Raw genomic sequence first — 22,426 nt, forward strand, 5'->3', positions numbered from 1 at the left:
TAACATGACAATCGACGACGCTTTGTGGCGATCGAAATGCTTTGTCGCGATATAGAAGAGTGATGAGATGCAGTTGAAGAGTTAGCTACGCTTTTGACGCGTAAGCGATGGTGACGTTAGTACGTAGAGGCCGATTATTAAATTTCGAATGTTCGATTTCCTTACTGGATCCAATTACAGTAGCGGAAAAAAAATCTATCGTACTGGTTATATTTATATCGAAATCAATAAGTCGAAAATTATTTAAATTGGACTTTTATATCAAGTAAAAAACTATTGTATCATTACAAAAAAACTTACGAGTCTTAGGACCCACTGGACGTAGCCCGTGGGCGCCACGGGAGCATGATGCGGATAAGGTAGGCCAAGGCAACAATATAATTATGACTGGGGTACAAACATTCACATAATCGTCATAAAAATATTATGTTATAAATATAATTATGTCACTGTAGAGAAAACGGTACTACGACGGTACTGATTGAAGATCGAGTACCGAGACTATCTAATCCGCATCATGCTCCCGTGGCGCCCACGGGCTACGTCCAGTGGGTCCTAAGACTCGTAAGTTTTTTACTAACGTCACCATCGCTTACGCGTCAAAAGCGTAGCTAACTCTTCAACTGCATCTCATCACTCTTCTATATCGCGACAAAGCATTTCGATCGCCACAAAGCGTCGTCGATTGTCATGTTAGCGTGCGTAGTCGAATGCACAAACGCTCACGAAACGCTCACGATGATATCTCTTTCGTAGCTATCTATCTCTATCACTCTTGCGTATTGGCGCGGCAGAGTCAGGCCCAGTATCCGAATGGCATTTCTGCGACGCGAAACGAAATCGAAACGCCGCGAAAGGTAGTCTGGCTCTGTCGCGCCAATACGCAAGAGCGATAGAGATAGATATCAACGAGCGTTTCGTTTCGTGAGCGTTTGTGCCATTCGGCTACGCCTACCCTACCCGGCCTACCAGCCGGGTTTCTACAATCTATGGATTCTTTCCATTGAAAAAGACAAGTCATAAATATTTTAATTAAAAGATCAAAACCTTTATTTTTAGGGTTCTGTGCCATAAACCCGCTACGCGAAGGAATATTTAAAAAAAATACCAAACCCTCGGTGGGCGAGTCCTACTTGCACTTGGCCGGTTTTTTTTAAATGTGACTATATTACATGCCCTACCCAATAGGGCAGCACCCAACTTTTGTTTTTAACCCCCGACGCAAAAACGACGGTGTGTTATAAGTTTCACGTGTCTGTCGGTGGCATCGTAGCTTTCGAACGGATGAACGGATTTAGATTTCGTTTTTTCTTGTTTGCAAACTGAATTAGTCTGTTCTTAGCCATGTTTGATGAAAATCGGTCCATTAGGTCGGGGTTGTTTTTTTCAAAATTTAATTTAATTGTTGCAAACACCATGTGTCGCAACTCCCACGGCAAATAAGGCAGTGCCGCAATCATTCTCGCTGTTGCACATACTTGCTTAGTTACATTGGTGTAAATTAAAAGCTAATATTGTCAAGACTCGCCCTGTCCGTTGACTCCGAATGGGAACAGGGTGGCCAAGTTTAATTAAAGCTGGCAAATTAAATATGGCGCCCATTTAGAGAGAGACTTCTCAATTAGCAATGCAGTTGGTTCAGGTCTCTCTCAATTCAACTTTATATATAACTAAATCGTTTTCAGTACCTTTTACCTCGTAACGCCCACCATACAAAAATTCGATATCAGATGTATTTTAAACTGAGTTGATTTTCATGTTCGAGAAAATTTATAGCCAAAATAAATTATACTTGAAAAATGTTTCTAACACATTTTTGGGAAGTTTCGCACATTCATTTATTTACAAATGACTCCATTTGACTTCTATGGTTTAAAATTGGAAGTATCACTTTCAGAACGGGTTGAAAGTAGAAAGGCCTGCCAAGAACACATTAAACTAACGACAAGTGAAACTTGCTGCCTTATTCATTAGACGGACTGTAAGTCCCAAGATTCAACTAAGGTAACGGACCCAATCATGGACAGTTTAAGATAAAATTTTGCCTATTTTTGATATTTCACTGATAAGTGTAAAAATTCTATCGCTAAGCGTGTTAAAACTTGATTGTCTTATCCTTCTTTTACATTTCAAGCGTAACCAATAGGAGTATCTATTCTGCAGAACAGATACTCCTATTGGTGGAACAGATACTCCTGAGGTGTTTTTTCTCCAATCATGGGCGGCAGTTCTCCAGTAATGGATCCCCCATTATGGACAGTGAAATTAGTTGAAAATTTTGCTTTTAAAGCCAACTGATACTCATGAGTCAATTTTATATACCCCAAATAAAATTAGTTTGGGTTATTTTAACATAGGATTGTTTCTTGTAAATTTTGGTTTCGTAAATTGTTCCTTGTCCATCATAGGAGGTACGCAGTTTTCCGGTTCCAGTTACGGACACTCGCAAAATAACACTATTTCTTTATAATATCTTTGGAGCAACAAACTAGTATGTTTTATACCTTATCTCATGCTTATTGCAGTAAGTAAAACTCATTCAAGTCTACACAGAGTATTATTTTTTTATTATTTTATACATGAACTCAACTCTCTTAGCAACAATACTAAGAATTATTCCTGATATTTTTTTCAGTAAACTGATGACTTATCTTGCCGCCAAATCCTACAGAAATAACCGAATTAAATGAAACTTCAAAATTAAGCAGCTCTATGACTCTAGTTTATGGTTCATTGCCGTCAGTTTTTAAAAACTAATTTTAGATACTTATTTTTAAGGATTTGTGTTTATTTGTCCATAATGGCATCACCGTCCATTATAGGGTATTTTACATTAGACGTTCAGTAATCTCCGTCTATGTTCGGTTAAAGAAAAATAGTATTAATTTTAGCGAAATATGTGTTGTGTATATAGCCTACTTTCGCCAAAAAAAAGTATTAGAACAAATTGAAGCTCATACTTTTAGGGTTCCGTACCAAAAAAGTACAAAAGAAACCCTTATGGTGTGACTCAGTCCGTCGGTCACATTATTTTAATGTAGAATTACTAATGCGAGTATTTACTATGTCTAGAAAAACATTTGAAATAGGGTAAACAATCTGTTAGTGCTACGTTTCCTACATCATAATATTCATAATACGTGTACCTACACTCCAACATTGACCTTGACGCTAAGTAAGATGTTCACCTGCGACATTATCCAAATTGCTCTTGACTACATAATAACCTCCGTACCTCGTAGTTACTTTTAGGAAACGATCCTAATCATTTCTCAAGTGGAACCAAACAAAACACTTGAGATTATCTCCGTGATAACTATCTTACCTCCTATATAAGGCATAGCGACAGTTTTTTTTTAATAGTCAACAACATGGTGCTCGATAAAGTACTCTGGCTATTTGCTTTTGTGACCTTGGTTTATTGTAAAGCTGCAAGGCAAATAGAGCAAGATATTCAAAGTGTAGAAGCTTACATAGACAGCAAAAAAGGAGATATCAACCAACGGTACAGACTGCGTTACCACATCGCTGCACCGGTTGGATGGATTAACGACCCCAATGGATTCACGTATTACAAAAATGAATTTCATCTTTTTTATCAATATTATCCATACGATTCTGTGTGGGGCCCCATGCATTGGGGACATGTTGCCAGCCGAGATCTAGTACATTGGAAATATTTGCCGACAGCGTTAGTACCAGAAAAAGAACAATGTTTCTCCGGTAGTGCTGTGGTAGATGGAGACACCATGATCCTAATGTATACTGGACATGTTAATTTAGATACTGAACCGTGGGCCAACGAAACTCAGTATATAGCATACAGTGACGATGGTATAACATTTCACAAGTACGAAGGAAATCCTGTCATATCATCTGCTCCCAACGGATCGCCTGACTTCAGGGATCCGAAGGCCTGGAAGTACGGCGATCATTATTATGTAGTCATCGGCAGCAAAACTGACGATAAACGAGGACAAGTATTGTTGTACAGGTCAACGGATATGAAAAACTGGGAGTATTTGAATGTTATAGCAGAATCCAAGGGTGACAGCTATATGTACGAGTGTCCTGATCTCTTCGAGTTAGATGGGAAGTTTGTTCTACTGATGTCTCCGCAAGGCATGGAACCGCAAGGCGACAGGTACAAGAATCTTCATCAGACCGGATACATCATTGGGAGTTTCAGTTATGATACGTTCGAATTTGTCCCCGAAGTAGATTTTCAAGAAATCGACTTCGGACACGATTTTTATGCAGCGCAGACGACGGAAGCTTACGGCGCAAGAGTCTTAGTAGCTTGGTTTAACATGTGGGAGCAACCTCGGCCCGAAGCGGAAGACGGTTGGGCGGGTGCTATGACGTTGGTTAGAGAATTGAGGCTCGTCGGTGACCGGCTTACTATGAGACCTTTGGACGCCATGACTCTTCTGAGGGATGAGATAGAAATGGTTGGGATTCTCCCACCTCAACAGAAATTGCATTTAGGAAAAGCATCAGAACTAATCGTTTCGGGTGATTTGAAAGAGAAAATTGAATTACAACTTGAAGGTTCAGCGGGTGGTGAAAAGGCTTGGCTACGGTGGGAGCCTGACACTGGTAAAGTAGTAGTAGATAGAGGTTCAGGTGATATTCGGCAAGTAGAGTGGTCGCCGTCCAGCACGGAGAGTTGGAGGATATTCCTGGATGTGAGCTCTATAGAGCTGTTCTGCGGAGAAGGAGAGGTGGTGTTCAGCAGCCGGCTGTTCCCTGAGGGCGAGTGGATAGTTACTAACACTAGCCCCCAAATCCTTCATGCCACGGCCTATTCATTGGCCTGGAGCGTTCCTTTGTGATTAGTTTAGGATTTAAATTGTATTCTTAGCGTTCCAAAACTCTCATAGTTTAATTATTTCTTAGATAAATTAAAAATCGAAATAAGATGTCATATATTAAAGAAAAAATGACGAGCACCACCAGTGGTGAAGGCCGGATTCGAACCGGCGTCTTTTAGCAATCCGGGCCAAACGCCATCACCCCTAGGCCACCTCGCCACAGCGGAAGCCGTCGAAATTTCTCTTCTATATGTCATCTTTGTAAGACTAGGCGTCTTTGACCAACTCTAAGGGCAAGCAGTAGGTGCTTGCACCTCCTATACGAAACCTTTACAGGTTTTGCGATATAGCTAGAGAGACTGGTGCTGCCATCTATACGCAACTATGGGAACAAATCAAATTATTTTAACAAATATTCTGATTTGTGTTTTTTATGTAGTCACACTACTATATATAAATTAAAAATCGAAATAAGATGTCATATATTAAAGAAAAAATGACGAGCACCACCAGTGGTGGAAAGACGCCTAGTCTTACAAAGATGACATATAGAAGAGAAATTTCGACGGCTTCCGCTGTGGCGAGGTGGCCTAGGGGTGATGGCGTTTGGCCCGGATTGCTAAAAGACGCCGGTTCGAATCCGGCCTTCACCACTGGTGGTGCTCGTCATTTTTTCTTTAATATATGACATCTTATTTCGATTTTTAATTTATATATAGTAGTGTGACTACATAAAAAACACAAATCAGAATATTTGTTAAAATAATTTGATTTGTTCCCATAGTTGCGTATTTCTTAGATACTGTTTTAAAATTAATTATAATTGCTATTTGACATTGTTTTAGAGATCGTTATCAAGGTGCACTTTTCGTGGCAAACGGTACGGTTGGCAAAAAAAACAAATACTTACATTTAAATATTCACTTTGTTTTTAACTACAAAATATATACTTACCTTCTTAGGATTACACCTCTACGGTACAAAGCCTTTTCCGACCAACTATATATTTTTAAAACAATATAGGTACGTAAATGACATTAATTATGTCATAAAAGTACACTACGCGAAGTGTAGGTATTATTATTTTAATCCAAATAATCAAATGCACTCTAGATACGACTATCTAGAATTGTTATTCAAGTATCTAGTTCAAGTCTAAAGTAGTGCACGAAGCCAAATCTGTTGAACAAATTTTAGTTATTTATTCAATGTAATTTAGATAAGTAATTATAAATATGTATATATTTCATAATTTGTTAAGTATATAATGTTTTAAATACTTGTGTATTTGTTTTTTTGCCAACCATACTCTGCCACCAAAACAGCACGCTGAATAACGATCTTTATTTATCATGTGTATTCATTCTAAATCCTCAAAACCTTGCAGCTTATTATTTGTAAATATCATCAAGGTACACAGAAGGATAATAAATAAAAATTACTTAGCAACCTAAGTATCATACTATGTCAACATAATCATAAAGCAATAACTGCATAAAACCATTTCAACCTTCATCCAATTAAACAACACCTAAAAGTGGATAGGGTGTTTCGTAAGTAATCTATTGCGATTATGCAAAAACTGGAAACCTAAAAAGAAACATAATATGTAGTAACAAAACTAAACTCACTTACTCACAAGTGATAAATGAAATTATCACCCTTCCAAAATTGACACTTAAGTTAGGTCAGTATATATAGTGTGCCTTACTTTTTTTTTAACTAAGTCCCAAATCGCAAAAGGCTAATAGGAGACGTCGAAAGTGTGACAGGGACGAGGGTGTACCATTGAGAATACTTTAAAAAATATTCCGCACAAATTTTCATCGTTTTTTTTTTCTGAAACATTTTTTCGGTAGGGTACGGCTATTTGGTTTCATAATACAAAATACCTAACTCAATTTTACTGCAACAATGACTTTGCTACTTTGTTGCTTAATCAGGCAGAAATGTAATAGGGCTCAAATTTGGCTCAAATGGCTAGTTTGAACTTTAAGATACCTATTTACAAAATATGAACTCGAGGAATGATATGCATCGGTCGAATACCTCTAACATGGCGCTTATATTTAACATAATATTATGGTTCATATTTGGCAGGTAGTGCGGTTAAAATTTTACATATGTACATGTATGTACTTTATTATCTCGGGTAGTACTTACTTAATGTCTCAAAATTTGAGACATTAACATATTATATGATTTAATCATATATGTTAATTTGAGACATTAACAAATCGTCTCAAATATATGATTTAATCATCAGCCCGGCTTCGCTTAGGCTTTTAGTACCAGTGACCTGAGGCTTTTTTTATTCCTTTACTGGCGTAACTATATTTATGTGTGTAATAATTTAGAAATAAATCATACTCGTTCAATCCCCCATGTGGTGATTTCACCACCTATTTTCTTCTCGTGGGTGTCGTAGAAATCGAAAGTGAGTTCGAAAATGGGTTCAATTCTGGTATGAGCGATGGGTTAGCAACCTGTCAACTGCAATATCACGATTTCTTGAACTTACAACCCCTTAATTGCTAAAAGTCGTACTGGAACGTGAGCGGTTTCATATGCTCTGCCTAACCCCTTTGATTATATAGTGATAAACATTTTCCTTTACGTAATCGTAAGGTATACAATGGTAAGGAAAAGCAGCGATTTCTATGCAATTTTAAACGTCATTTAAACGTCCGCGCTCGGGAAATGTCAGCGACAGCATGTCCAAACTTTAAAAAGGGGTAGCTATTTCGAGTTTCAAATAAGTTTTCTCAACATTTCCTAACACTTTATCCTGCATACCTACCCACTTGTTTTATCCAGAGATGTTAAAAAATAGGTAGTGCAATGTATTTAAATACAAAATGCAAATACTTTGGTTTTTTACCTATTTCAAATAAAAATACAAAATAGTTTTACAAAAAGGTATTTGAAATACAAAATGCAAAATAGGTATTTTCAAAATACCTTTATTCAAATAAAATACTTTTTTGACATAAGGTAAAACTTTTATTTTAAAGATGTGTTTAAAACACAGAACCACCAGAGAGCCCAGAAACCTGGCTCAATAAAATTAACACGTTAAAAACCGGCCAAGAGCGTGTCGGGCCACGCTCAGTGTAGGGTACCGTAGTTTTTCGTATTTTTCTCAAAAACTACTGAACCTATCAAGTTTAAAATAATTTTCCTAGAAAGTCTTTATAAAGTTCTACTTTTGTGATTTTTTTCATATTTTTTAAACATATGGTTCAAAAGTTAGAGGGGGGGGGGACGCACTTTTTTTTCCTTTAGGAGCGATTATTACCGAAGATATTAATATTATCAAAAAACGATCTTAGTAAACCCTTATTCATTTTTAAATACCTATCCAACAATATATCACACGTTGGGGTTGAAATGAAAAAAAAAATCAGCCCCCACTTTACATGTAGGGGGGGTACCCTAATAAAACATTTTTTTCCATTTTTTATTTTTGCACTTTGTTGGCGTGATTGATATACATATTGGTACCAAATTTCAGCTTTCTAGTGCTTACGGTTACTGAGATTATCCGCGGACGGACGGACGGACGGACGGACGGACGGACGGACGGACGGACGGACGGACAGACAGACATGGCGAAACTATAAGGGTTCCTAGTTGGCTACGGAACCCTAAAAAGTGAAGCCAAAAATGGACTGTCTCCATGTCTTTTACCTAATACCTATTATAAAAAACCGGCCAAGAGCGTGTCGGGCCACGCTCAGTGTAGGGTTCCGTAGTTTTCCGTATTTTTCTCAAAAACTACTGAACCTATCAAGTTCAAAACAATTTTCCTAGAAAGTATTTATAAAGTTCTACTTTTGTGATTTTTTTCATATTTTTTAAACATATGGTTCAAAAGTTAGAGGGGGGGGACGCACTTTTTTTTTCCTTTAGGAGCGATTATTTCCGAAAATATTAATATTATCAAAAAACGATCTTAGTAAACCCTTATTAATTTTTAAATACCTATCCAACGATATATCACACGTTGGGGTTGGAATGAAAAAAAATATCAGCCCCCACTTTACATGTAGGGGGGTACCCTAATAAAACATTTTTTTGCAGTTTTTATTTTTGCACTTTGTCGGCGTGATTGAAATACATATTGGTACCAAATTTCAGATTTCTAGTGCTAACGGTTTCTGAGATTATCCGCGGACGGACGGACGGACGGACAGACAGACATGGCGAAACTATAAGGGTTCCTAGTTGACTACGGAACCCTAAAAATCGAATGAAAGAGTTATATTGCAATATGTATGAAATATGAAAAAAAAATCCAAAAATAATAGTAAATATTCATTAAGCATAATACATTACAGCTGTACTAAATAGAAATGCCTACAGTCATTAGGTATACGAATCATATGGATTTTCCCCGATTTTTCGATGTTCACAGTCAGGGTGCTGGGTCTGGGATCTTGCAACAAATCATCCAATGTAACTGGTCCATTATTAAATAGAGTGTCCACCGGTTATAGAGGTATATGGTAGGCGAATTCAGTGGGTACATGTAGAACTCAACATCATAGTGTAATAATGGAAAAAATGGATTAGTTATATTTGTCCCACAGTCGAGATTTGCCCCGGTGTACCTTATTCCATTCCACTCAAAATCTAAAAAACCGGCCAAGGGTGTGTCGGGCCACGCTCAGTGTAGGGTACCCTAATGAATTCTTTTTTTTTTTCATTTTTTATTTTACCACTTTGTCGGCGTGATTGATATACACATTGGTACCAAATTTCAGCTCACGTAGTACTAACGGTCACTGAGATTATCCGCGGACGGACGGACGGACGGACAGACATGGCGAAACTATAAGGGTTCCTAGTTGACTACGGAACCTTAAAAAATCCAAGGACAGAATTGCAGTATGATAATGTTGATAACTCTGATGTAATATTACTGCGTTCATCTTAACATAATTCACATAAGACCAGCCTGTCAGATAATGTCGATCAACTAAACATATCGATTCGTATCTCCAATACCTGTGTGGTTATCACACATGAAGGTGAGAATGTCTCAGTGAGATTAATCTATGGGTTGATTTCTGGTATATTTCTAATAAAATACTTGAAGAATTTCTTTCTTGTCGTACAAAAACCCAGAACGTGCAAGTTGTGGAATGAGCTATCTTCTGAGGTGTTTCCCTTGCGCTATGGGGTTCTTCAAGGAGCAGGTATATTTTTACCTATAGGGTTTTCAAAGGTCGGTAACGCAAAAGTGGCTCCTTTTTTGTTTTTTAATGTCCATGCGCGGCTATGACTGCTTCCCGTCAGGTAGCTTGTCTGCCCGTTTACTACCTATATCAGAAAAATACTGTAACTATCGTGGCAGCGTGCAAAGCTAAGTTCAAAAAATCCGGCCAAGAGCGTATCGGGTCACGCTCAGTAATTTCCGTAGGGTTCCGTAGTTTCCGGTATTTAAAATAAAACAACTGTTCAACCAATCAAATTCTAAATAATTTTCCTAGACTCCTTATAAAGTTCTACTTTTGTGATTTTTTAATATTTTTTAAAGTTATGGTTCAAAAGTTAGAGGGGAGGGGGAGGGGCACATTTTTTTTCATTTCTTACCGCAGATAACCAATACTTATAGACAACAACACTACAGACCCAAAAAAACAATTAGGTTGCATTTATGTGGACAGAGTCTCCATCATCAGATCTGCTACTTAATATTGAATTTTATATGACAATTTGTACCTACCTACGTTATGTGTGCAAAATCTCATCTCCATCAGAAATCGGTAAAAGGGTCAAAACTTGGAATTTTATTATATCTAAAAGAAACAAAAACACACAAAAGGTGGAATAAATGCTACGTAAGCATAACAAATACATTGATCTGAAAATACACCAAATTAACGTTAGACGAAAAGAAAAAAAAAGGAGAAAGGGAAATAATTTTAAACATAATAGAATTCTGTTCGTAAAGGAGCCTTCGTTTTTCCTCTTGTAGTTTTTTTTTTCTGAATTCCCTAATTTAATCATATTCTTATTTTGATTATTTTCCTCAAGATTAAAGTGGCATTTGGCTGTCAACTGCAAAGGCACAATCTTCTCTGTTTCTGGCAAGACAGACATCAAAGAAGTTATACCTTTCCTTTCCAAAGTGTTTCCAAATAACAAATCAAATTATTTTATGAAATATTTTACCATGACCGTGTGGTCTAGTGGTAGGTAAGGATGCTACCTGCTTAAGCTGAAAACCCAGTGGCCTATCCCACAAAACTTTACAAGTGTACAATTCGACAAAATTGTAGCATTGTAAACAAACACATGTAACACAAATATTACAAAAAAGTATTCGTTACAAGTTTGAAGTATACAAATAATTTACTTTTGTGGAAGCATATCACAAAAAAATAAGGTATGTCATGACAACTACAAAATTGTCAAATTGTAGATGTGTAAATATACAAATAAAAATTTGTGAAGTTTGTAAGTTACAATTTTAAATATGTATCAATTTATTTAGCTTCTATGATTTTGAAGGTAGTTTCACTCCGTTTAATAAGGAATGACGCTTATTGTCTAGTGATATCTATTGCACTTATATCTAAACATCAAGTATCTAATTAAAATGGACTTGCAAAAAAAACTAACCATATTAAACGCTATAAGTGAAAAAAAAAACATGTTCTGTTTGGTAAATTTAGCGACAAATTGACCCATAGTGATAAAATAAATCAATGGAAGGATATTGCAAGAGTGTTGAATGATACGGCTATTATGGATAAGGACTGGAAATACTTAAGGGACACTATGTGGCAAAATTGGAAGAGACGCACAATGGTAAGTATGCTAAGTATTTTTCTTCAGGGAAAAAAATTAAACTTGATACCAGTGATGAACTAATTTCCACTCACCTAGTATTATAGCATTGGGAAAAGGTCTCCCTCCGTCATCCCATTGCTGAGATAACGATGAGCACCTTAAAACCCGCGAGTCGTGAACGGAGCCAGGCCATCGTGCATTCACACAAAAAAACTCTAAATTAGGTCCACATACATTACAACCATAACATTTATAGAGTGATCTCCGTGTCGGTCAACAAAACCAGCTTCATTTTGACGTGGGGCATCTATTGGTATTAGTGACCCATCAATAATGCCTCCGACCCTGGGAAAATTTACATGAGAAGCTGCAATAAAGTCTTGCGAAATTGAGTTTCCATTGGTTGGCCATCTTACTTCACTCCCCAGCAATTTATCCACTATTTGTGCACACACGGTACGAATAGAGCGACACATCGTCATTTTAGAAGCACCATGAGCATCGCCAGTGACGTGGTATTGGGATCCTGAGCCTAACCATCTTAAAAATGTAATGCAATTACGAGCGTTGGAATAATTGTAAAAAGGTAATGACACACGTTTGGTGAATTGTCAACCTGTAGCTACAATTCTACAAATATGTACAACTATTTCTACAATTTACTGTTGCATGATTCAATTGTCACCTACAAATTTGTAAGTTTTCCGGAAAAGAGTTGTGCGATATGTAAAGTTTTGTGATACAACAAATTGTAGGTTTTTTATACAATTTACATATTTGTAAAAATTTTCCAGTACAAATATGTAATTTGTATATTTTGTGGTACGCACACTTGTTTTATGACAATTTGTGACGTGACAATTGTAGAATTGTAATTGTAAGTTTTGTGGGATAGGCCACAGGTTCGATTCCCGACTCGGCCACCGGTGGAATTTATTGTTTATTTCTTTGGTTTATGATATTGGTTTCAGTTTGTAAGTTAAACTGCCGCCTGCGGTATTTCCGGACCGATACGACCTTCAAATCTTTAAGAAAAGGGCGTTCACCCATCTTAAAAGTCGGCAACGCACCTTCAACCCTTCTGGTTTTTCAAGTGTCTCGAGTTTCACTCGTTTGCCTCCTATCGCAAAAAAAAAATTTAGTCGTTCTGTCATCCAAGATAAAATATAAAGTGTGATATAAAAAGTACCCACACAACAATCGCAGGAAACTTTGAGTAAAGAAGTTACATAAGCAACACAAGCACAAGTTGCATAAAATAATGCATATAATCATGATAATTATGATGTATCATCGAGACGTATCCGTTATAAAGTATACGTTATGAAGTTACGTTTAGTCCCTTTTGTATTGTTCTCCTTTCACCTCTTTTGTTCTCTTTCTCATACTATTAAACATTTTGTTTGAGGTTAAAATTACTCCAGTTCATACGCCATGTTGCAGACTGACTGACAAATCAAGAAAAACAAGTCAGACATAAAAAGTGTCATATTCAATGCAAGGAGATCGCCCTCCAATCAATCGCCAGCATTATTCGTTTAAATTTGAAAATACATAATTTTATCAAGACGCTACAGGAGCGAAAATGGTAAAATGGAAAGGAGCCCCCCCTTTCAATTTGGGAATTTCAGTTAAATATACTAGTGTTATTAACTAAATTTATCGAAAAAAAAATTGTCCGTTAAAAGATATTGCGAATTTTTTTTTTAAATCGTAGCATGTATTTACCTACTTACTTTACTTACCTTAATTTCCGAAATTGTTTCTTTTCTTTAAAAATGTATCTTGAGCAAACGAGTCCAATTTGTTCATTATAAGTAACATCTCTAGGGCAAATCCAATATAATTACGATAAGACGCAAAACCTAACAATATGTCCACCGAGGGCGAACACGGATTATGTGGATTTCCTTGAAAAGCTTTACTTGAACAAGGTGCCTTGTATCTGTATTTAATTAAATATAATTGTTTTTTTTTTTAACCGACTTCAAAAAAGGAGGAGGTTCTCAATTCGACTGAATGTTTTTTTTTTTTTATTATTTTTTTGTATGTATGTTACTCGATATCTCCGAGAATCGTGGACCGATTTTCAAAATTTTTTTTTTGATCGAACCGGTATAACCCCGAGATGGTCCCATTGGCACCAAGTCAGGGTCTGATGATGGGATCCTGGAGAAATCGAGGGAACTCTTCAAATGTTATAGGCACATGTAATGTTTTTAGTATATTTTTCAAAGGTACACCAGTATTTACGTCTGATGGTAATAATTTTATGTGGCTGAGCTGATGATGGAAGGTCAACTCCTCAATGGTTAGGAGTTTAAGGATAATTATTTCACTACTGTACATGTATTCGGACTGATACATATAATATCACTAGGAACCACTAAAAATCAACTGAGCTGATGATGGAAGGTCAACTCCTCAATGGTTAGGAGTTAAAGGATAATTCTTTCACTACTGTACATGTATTCGGACTGATACATATAATATCACTAGGAACCACTAAAAATCAACAAATAAATAAACTTTTTAACAAAAAATAAAACCGCCTTCAAAAATAAGCGCGTTACAAAACACGGAGAAACTAAAAAGCCAAAAATAATAAACCTTTCAATTCAGATTTCTTATCGTATTGCAATAAGCTAAACATCCAAATTATAAACAATTCAATTATTTTTGGAGTCGGTACCAGCCTGTGTATGGTTGGGTGGGTCAAACAGGCAATAGCAAGGCGACGAACAGGTCTGGTACCGACTACAAAAATAATTGATTTGTTTATAATTTGGATGTTTAGCTTATTGCAATACGATAAGAAATCTGAATTGAAAGGTTTATTATTTTTGGCTTTTTAGTTTCTCCGTGTTTTGTAACGCGCTTATTTTTAGAAGTAGCCGTCGTACAATACTTTATTCAAAATAACACCCTGAGTATAAGGTGTCATATGATATTGTACCACATACTTATATTAGTATAGGGAGTTCAGTTTTTCCGTTCCTGAGCTGTGTCTGGCCATTTCTTTAAGAGAAGAAATCTAGGTCGTCGGATCATTGTCACAATTACCAACTCCAGTGTGTGGTTCTGTGAGGATTCATGAGCTATCCTCACAAAAGGGTTTATTTTTAGGGTTCCGTACCAAAAAGGTACAACAGGAACCGTTATGGTGCGACTCTGTCCGTCTGTCTGTCCGTCTGTCACATTGTTAAATATCTCGAGAACTACTTATGCTATCGATATGAAATTTGGAATAGTTATAAACATTGTGAACCTCTACAAGTTGAAAGGGTTTTTTTTTAATTAATTAGAAAATGGCCAAAATGAAAGGGGGCAAACTGAAAATTTCAAGTAACTAGGTCAAGTGGGGTATCGTTGGAAAGAGCTCAAATTGTACATATCAAAAATATTTTTTATAATTTTTTGGTTGTGGAAAAAAAATGTTTTTTGAAGGAAAATGTAAAAAAAAATACCGTTCCCCCCCTTATCTCCGAAGTTTACCAACATAAATTTATGAAATTTTCACCAAACATGTCTATTATAATGAATATTACAGGAAAAATAAAATCGTACACGTATCTTGAAAACTTTTTTTTTATTTATAAAAAATTACATTTTCAATATCAACACCCTTGCGGGTGTTTATTGTACCTGTATTTTTTAACAAAATAACAATGAAATTACCTGCTATCAAGTAGAGGCAAAATGGTTAAAATCGGTTCACGCAATAAACAATTATTCCATAAAAATCATCTTCCGTACTATCCTCGTGCGCATTAGTTTATTCAATTTGCCGATAGATGTCGCTGTACGTTGAACGCTCATTTCCTACATCGCGTTTTTCCTGATATAATGAGGTCGGTTCAGGAGCGTCCTTGCGACATGTCGTAAGACTCGTAAGTCGTAAACTATTAAAGTAGAATAGTCTAACAATAAAATGCCTAACAATAAAATTGTATATTAAAATATTACTTGTTATCTGGGAAATTGAGTCTTGAGGGATAAATCCCTCGCAAGACTAAAGTCAAATCTGTAATGAATAACATTTTGATGATTCAACTATTGAAAATTTGTACGGAACCCTCGGTGAGCGAGTCCGACTCGCACTTGACCGTTTTTTTTTCTAAAAATCGCTGTGATAAAGTCATAACTGCTGTTCACATAAGAAAGAGAAAATATTTATGTTAATACTTGTAGGTATGTGCCCTCAACACCAGTTTCGAGCTAGAATTTGCATGGAAATTCCTACCAAAATTTCCGCCGTCTTCGGAAATTGCCTGAACATTGCTTCTTCGGCGAATTTTCGCTAGCCTGGCTATTGCCGACTGTACAAACTGTTTTTCATCGTAAACCGCATAAAAAATCTCTCGATATTACGAGGAAAGGGGATATACGTTTCTCTATACAAATGTAGTATTTTCCTCTCTGGATATTGACAGTATGGAAAATATTTTTTCAGTACAGATGGTAGTTTTTTTACGCACTAGTGCGAGAAGTGGTTCATTATATGCTAGGTCGAAACTTCGGAGGCTCATCTGTACTGAAAAACGTCGTACGATACACGTGCGAAAAGGAAATTCGTAACTCGTGTCGATTTAAAACACTCCCTTCGGTCGTGTTTTAATTTATCGCCACTCGTTTCGAACTTCCTTTTTTACGTACTTGTATCGTAATGTACTATTATATAATTTGACTTGTTTACATATCATCCTATAATTATATCCAAGAGTAAAAAATTATCAATCTTTAGCGATGTAACGTTAAATTAAAAATATTTTTTATGACTTACAAACCTTCAAGAAAATAGCGTACTCCCACCTTAAGGTCTAGCAACGCACCACCCACCCTTCTGGGCACTGTTTCGAGTGTCCATGGGCATCGGTAAACGCTTACCACGTCTGCTTGTTTGTTTTCTGGCTCATATTTATATATTCATGTGGCTAATAATAATATAATAATTAGTAATTGTTCGGTCGTTTATAAAGGTATTCTAAGGTTGCTATCACATAAAAAAATACATTAATTTAATATCAAAAGAGAGAAATAGGTTTGTAGGAATAGTACATTACGACGACGACTATTACGATTATTAGTACGACGTTTTTCAGTACAGATGAGCATCCGAAGTTTCGACCTGGCATAAATAATGAACCACTTCTAGCACTAGTGCGTAAAAAAAACACCATCTGTACTGAAAAGGCTATTTCGTGCGATCGACCACTTTCGTTTTGATCCCAAACAACAATGAACTTTTTATGAAATATCGTTGGGGTAAAACACTGAATAATCAGCCTTTAAATCAAGAGGTTTTTATTTTGCCGCTCAGTTTTATGCGATATGATGATGACCGGTCTGCTCTAGTGGGTAGTGACCCTGCCTGTTAAGCCGATAGTCCTAAGACTCATAGCCGAATGGCATTTCTGCGACGCGACTAGCAATGCACGGACGAGAAGTTTACAAAGTTGCAGAACTTTCATCATGAGAATTTTCGGTAACTTCTGAGAATGTTCTCGAGAACGAGAATTTATCAGAATACTTAGTAACTTCGTAGTTTATACCATGATTTCGTCGGACTCAGCAAGTGAAGACGTAGTCCCGCGGTAGTGCGCTGGCTTCGTACGCTGATGTTCTCAGGTTCGATCCTGACAGCGGTCTTTTTTTTTAATTTATATTTTAAACATTAAATAAATGTCATATACAAAGAAAAAGTGACCAAAGCCTCCAGTGCTCCGAGCTGGAAGCTTCCAGCTCGCAGCACTGGAGGCTTTGGTCACTTTTTCTTTGTATATGACATTTATTTAATGTTTAGAACATAATAGTAGTGTTACTACTTAAAAATAACAAGTTAAAATATTTTCTATGAAAGTAATTTAATTTGTTCTTAGAATTTATATTTTGTCATGACCAAATCATGATCAATCAATCAATCAAGAAATAATAGTTCGGTACCTAATTAAAAAAAAGTCAGGACTAAAACTGTGAAGTCTGAAAGTCGAAATGTTCCCTGAAGTATAGTGAGAATTTAAGCAACTTATTGGTAACTTATCACTTATCAACAAAATAGCTAACTGTGATAGACAATATTATATCATGTATAATAACATATAGTTTTATATTATGCCATAATATCGACGGTGGAAAGGAAGAACCCCTTAAGCGACATTTAGTGAATTGTACAGGAGAGTGTTTCAAAGTTTTCTTTTTGAGAAAAAAAATGATAACTTTTTTCCTATTTGAAATGGTAAGTTCTTAAGACGATAATCTTATTTAATTTTTCTCTATTTTATGAAATAAACATTTACTCCAAAATCTTACAGGATCCTGAAAATGATGTCGCTTAATTGAAAAGGTCCTCAAAATATTCCCGGAAGAACCATTTAAGCGACATCATCATAGTACTATAAAACTCACTGAAGCCACTTACCTTCTTTAACTTGTCTCTAAGATATTCAATTAAGCAACAGTCGCATGGGCAGTTAGTACGTGCCAATTTGATGTGGTATACCAGAAATGAAGTGGCACTGAAGCTTTAGTAGTTTCATGTGCTCTGCTTACCCCTTTATGGGATACAGGCGTGATTGTATGTATGTATGTATGTATACCAGAAATTTGAAACTAAATCGACACTTTTTTGTGAATTATAACGCTAGCTTTAATATTTTTTAAAATATTTCATATTATTGAAAAATTTAGAATATATTTGCGGTTAAAAAAACGCTATATTGTGCGTTTTTTAAGGAGAAAAATAAAATACTTAACGAAATTAACGTGTATTTTTATTTTAATAAAATAAATCTACTTCTAATAAATAACTCTTAATTAAGTATGCACTTTTTTGAGATCACAATCATTTTGAGTTTATTAATTATTAAGAATAAGTAGCTAGCTTACTTATTACATACCTACTGCCGTGTCTTGCGTGGGCGACGGTCGCGCGGCCGTCGCCGTCGCGTCTCATGCTTCCATATCGACAAGGTTTGATTTTGTATGCGTCGCATCGCCGTCGCCCACGCAAGCCACGGCGTAATACCTAGTCGAATCAGGCAGCGATCGGCGACACAACCGCCGCACTCCGGTGTTTAACCGCCCGCTCCGCTGACTGAAGCGACCCACTGCATTCCATTGTATAAGTAAAGCACCATTCGCTTGAAATTCGCGCCAAAAATTGTTCACTGTACCGACATCAAATAGATTAGAACAACACTTTAACCGTTATCATATCATTTTCAATCTTCACTTAACCGACGTATCGCATTTATAAAGTATTAGGTTTTAAGTGACACAGATAATATTTTATTCAAATTGTGTGTCGCATAAGGGGTGGTTTTTCAAATTCAGACCTCATTCGTGTATTACTTTAAGCGACATATAAGTCATCGGATCGCCGTGAAACCCAATTCTAACGACGCAGAAAAAAACGCTGATTCCAATGATATATATAACTCATTTTCGACCAAAATGTCGCTTAAGTGGTTCTTCCTTTCCACCGTCGTTATGGTAAGCGTTTCATGAGCGTTTGTGCATTCGGCCACGCACACTGGGTTGAAATTCTGGTAAGCTCCCCTCAAATCTTACAGGATCCTGAAAATGATGTCGCTTAATTGAAAAGGTCCTCAAAATATTCCCGGAAGAACCATTTAAGCGACATCATCATAGTACTATAAAACTCACTGAAGCCACTTACCTTCTTTAACTTGTCTCTAAGATATTCAATTAAGCAACAGTCGCATGGGCAGTTAGTACGTGCCAATTTGAAGTGGTATACCAGAAATGAAGTGGCACTGAAGCTTTAGTAGTTTCATGTGCTCTGCTTACCCCTTTATGGGATACAGGCGTGATTGTATGTATGTATGTATACCAGAAATTTGAAACTAAATCGACACTTTTTTGTGAATTATAACGCTAGCTTTAATATTTTTAAAATATTTCATATTATTGAAAAATTTAGAATATATTTGCGGTTTAAAAAACGCTATATTGTGCGTTTTTTAAGGAGAAAAATAAAATACTTAACGAAATTAACGTGTATTTTTATTTTAATAAAATAAATCTACTTCTAATAAATAACTCTTAATTAAGTATGCACTTTTTTGAGATCACAATCATTTTGAGTTTATAAATTATTAAGAATAAGTAGCTAGCTTACTTATTACATATCTACTGCCGTGTCTTGCGTGGGCGACGGTCGCGCGACCGTCGCCGTCGCGTCTCATGCTTCCATATCGACAAGGTTTGATTTTGTATGCGTCGCATCGCCGTCGCCCACGCAAGCCACGGCGTAATACCTAGTCGAATCAGGCAGCGATCGGCGACACAACCGCCGCACTCCGGTGTTTAACCGCCCGTTCCGCTGACTGAAGCGACCCACTGCATTCCATTGTATAAGTAAAGCACCATTCGCGTGAAATTCGCGCCAAAAATTGTTCACTGTACCGACATCAAATAGATTAGAACAACACTTTAACCGTTATCATATCATTTTCAATCTTCACTTAACCGACGTATCGCATTTATAAAGTATACTTTAAGCGACAGGTTCGGCCGCGGTAAGGAGTGTCGCTTAAAGCAATTAAATAACAACGTAATTTTTCGTAACATTCATTTAACCGACAACCGTTTTATTTAACAGTTTTGAAGAACCACTCAAGTACAGAATTCATGATATATGTGCCCGGAATAATCAATTAAGGGACATTACATCGGAAACGAACTCTTTTTAAAAATAGTTTATACGACTGTGGTAATATTGGAATAGGTTTTAAGTGACACAGATAATATTTTATTCAAATTGTGTGTCGCATAAGGGGTGGTTTTTCAAATTCAGACCTCATTCGTGTATTACTTTAAGCGACATATAAGTCATCGGATCGCCGTGAAACCCAATTCTAACGACGCAGAAAAAAACGCTGATTCCAATGATATATATAACTCATTTTCGACCAAAATGTCGCTTAAGTGGTTCTTCCTTTCCACCGTCGTTATGGTAAGCGTTTCATGAGCGTTTGTGCATTCGGCCACGCACACTGGGTTGAAATTCTGGTAAGCTCCCCTCAAATAATAAATAGTTTTAGCGTTTAGACTACGTTCCGGACACATTCCATTAAATAAATTTGCATATTTAATGAAAAAGGTGCCGTCGCCAAACTGTGACGAATGTGATATTTTGGAAGATGCATACCATATCATCATGGAATGTGTCCGGAACGAAAGTGCGAGAAAAGATTTCAAGAATAAAACCTTATTTGAAGTTGGGGGTTGCAACCAAATCCTGGGGCAACCACTATCTGAGGATGCAAAAAGTTTGTATAAACTTGTTGCGTTAGGATTAAGTAGACGATAAAATGTATTGTTTATATCTGTACAGAGCGACATCGTCACAACAGTGACAAAGCTCTTTAAATAAAGAAAAAAAAAAAAAAAGCGATTGACCAAATAATTATGTAATAAAATGGACTACCTATGGTATAGAAAATAAAACGAATGCATGCCTAATAAAAAAGTCTTTATTTTATTTCATTAATATAATTTTTATATTATTGAATGTGAAAATTTTATGCTTTTCATAAAATATCTTCTGATCTTTAAAGATTGGATTTAGAGCCTATTCCAGGGGTTTAAGGCATCGTCCGTTACTGAACGCTTTACCCTATCGATAAAATATCGATACCCTTTTTTAACTAGCTTTTTATATCCTCTTTGGAATTAATAGTCGAAATATAGCAAAATATTTGCTAAGGGGCTTATACAGCGATATTAATTTATATGGATAGGACATTTCATATGATGCCAGTGGAACGTTTTTTTCTACGAATTGCGACCCAACTAAGCACGTTTGGCGTTAATCGGGCGATTTTGGCGCCATGGAATAGGTACCATTCGTAGGCTCGTATAGCGTGTCCTTACGGAGATATATGTATGTCTATTGGCCTATATTATTTCCCAGTGTTTTATGACTGATCTATAAAACTTTACGGCTCTTTTATCCTATGTCCCATATCCCGTATATCACATTGGTACCTAATGGCCAATGATTGATGTTGGACATCGATATATCATCATAAAAGTTAGGTATTTGCCCATTTTCTTAAATAGAACAGTGTAAGATTTACACGTATAGCAATGCACCAAAGAGAAATTGCCAGAATAGCGAATGATAAGTTCTTGGTATTGATCTTCGCACATAATGCCAAACTTCAGGGGCAACTTCTTTAGCATGAGTTGATAACAAACACCAGCTTGTAACTCAAAGATGAAATGACGCAATCGTCATCATCATCAACCTTGCGTTATCCCGGCATTTGCCACGGCTCATGGGAGCCTGGGGTCCGCTTTGACAACTAATCCCAAGATTTGGCATAGGCACTAGTTTTTACGAAAGCGACTGCCATCTGACCTTCCAACCCGAAGGGTAAACTATAGACCTTATTGGAATTAGTCCGGTTTCCTCACGATGTTTTCCTTCACCGAAAAGCGACTGGCAAATATCAAATGACATATCGCACATAAATTCCGAAAAACTCATTGGTGCGAGCCGGGGTTCGAACCCGCGACCTCCGGCACGAAAGTTGCACGTACTTACCGCCAGGCTATCAGCGCTTTAAATGACGCAATCGTCAATTGTTAATAATATTTGTGCAATACATCCTAATATTTAGAAACTTGTCTTATGAAAATGTTCTCATGAAAATATTCTGCAATTTGTACACTGCTACGTACACTTAATGGTAAGTAAAGTGACATGTCATCTAATCTGATGTTTAAAACAAATCTTAACACTCCGTTTAATTTACAATGATTAACGAGTTAACGTAAATGGA

The 22,426-nt window shown here is 36.5% G+C and overlaps 1 protein-coding gene across 1 annotated transcript; it reads left to right on the plus strand.

Annotated features, from left to right (window-relative positions):
• Positions 1-3,371: 3,371 nt before the first annotated feature.
• On the plus strand, positions 3,372-4,957 carry LOC125233531 (sucrose-6-phosphate hydrolase-like). Its single transcript, XM_048139583.1, has one exon. The coding sequence runs from the start codon at positions 3,372-3,374 to the stop codon at positions 4,833-4,835; it is 1,464 nt and encodes a 487-aa protein (XP_047995540.1). The 3' UTR covers positions 4,836-4,957.
• The last annotated feature ends 17,469 nt before the right edge of the window (positions 4,958-22,426 follow it).

Source organism: Leguminivora glycinivorella, chromosome 14 (assembly GCF_023078275.1).
Source record: "Leguminivora glycinivorella isolate SPB_JAAS2020 chromosome 14, LegGlyc_1.1, whole genome shotgun sequence".
Classification (NCBI taxonomy): Eukaryota; Metazoa; Arthropoda; class Insecta; order Lepidoptera; family Tortricidae; genus Leguminivora; species Leguminivora glycinivorella.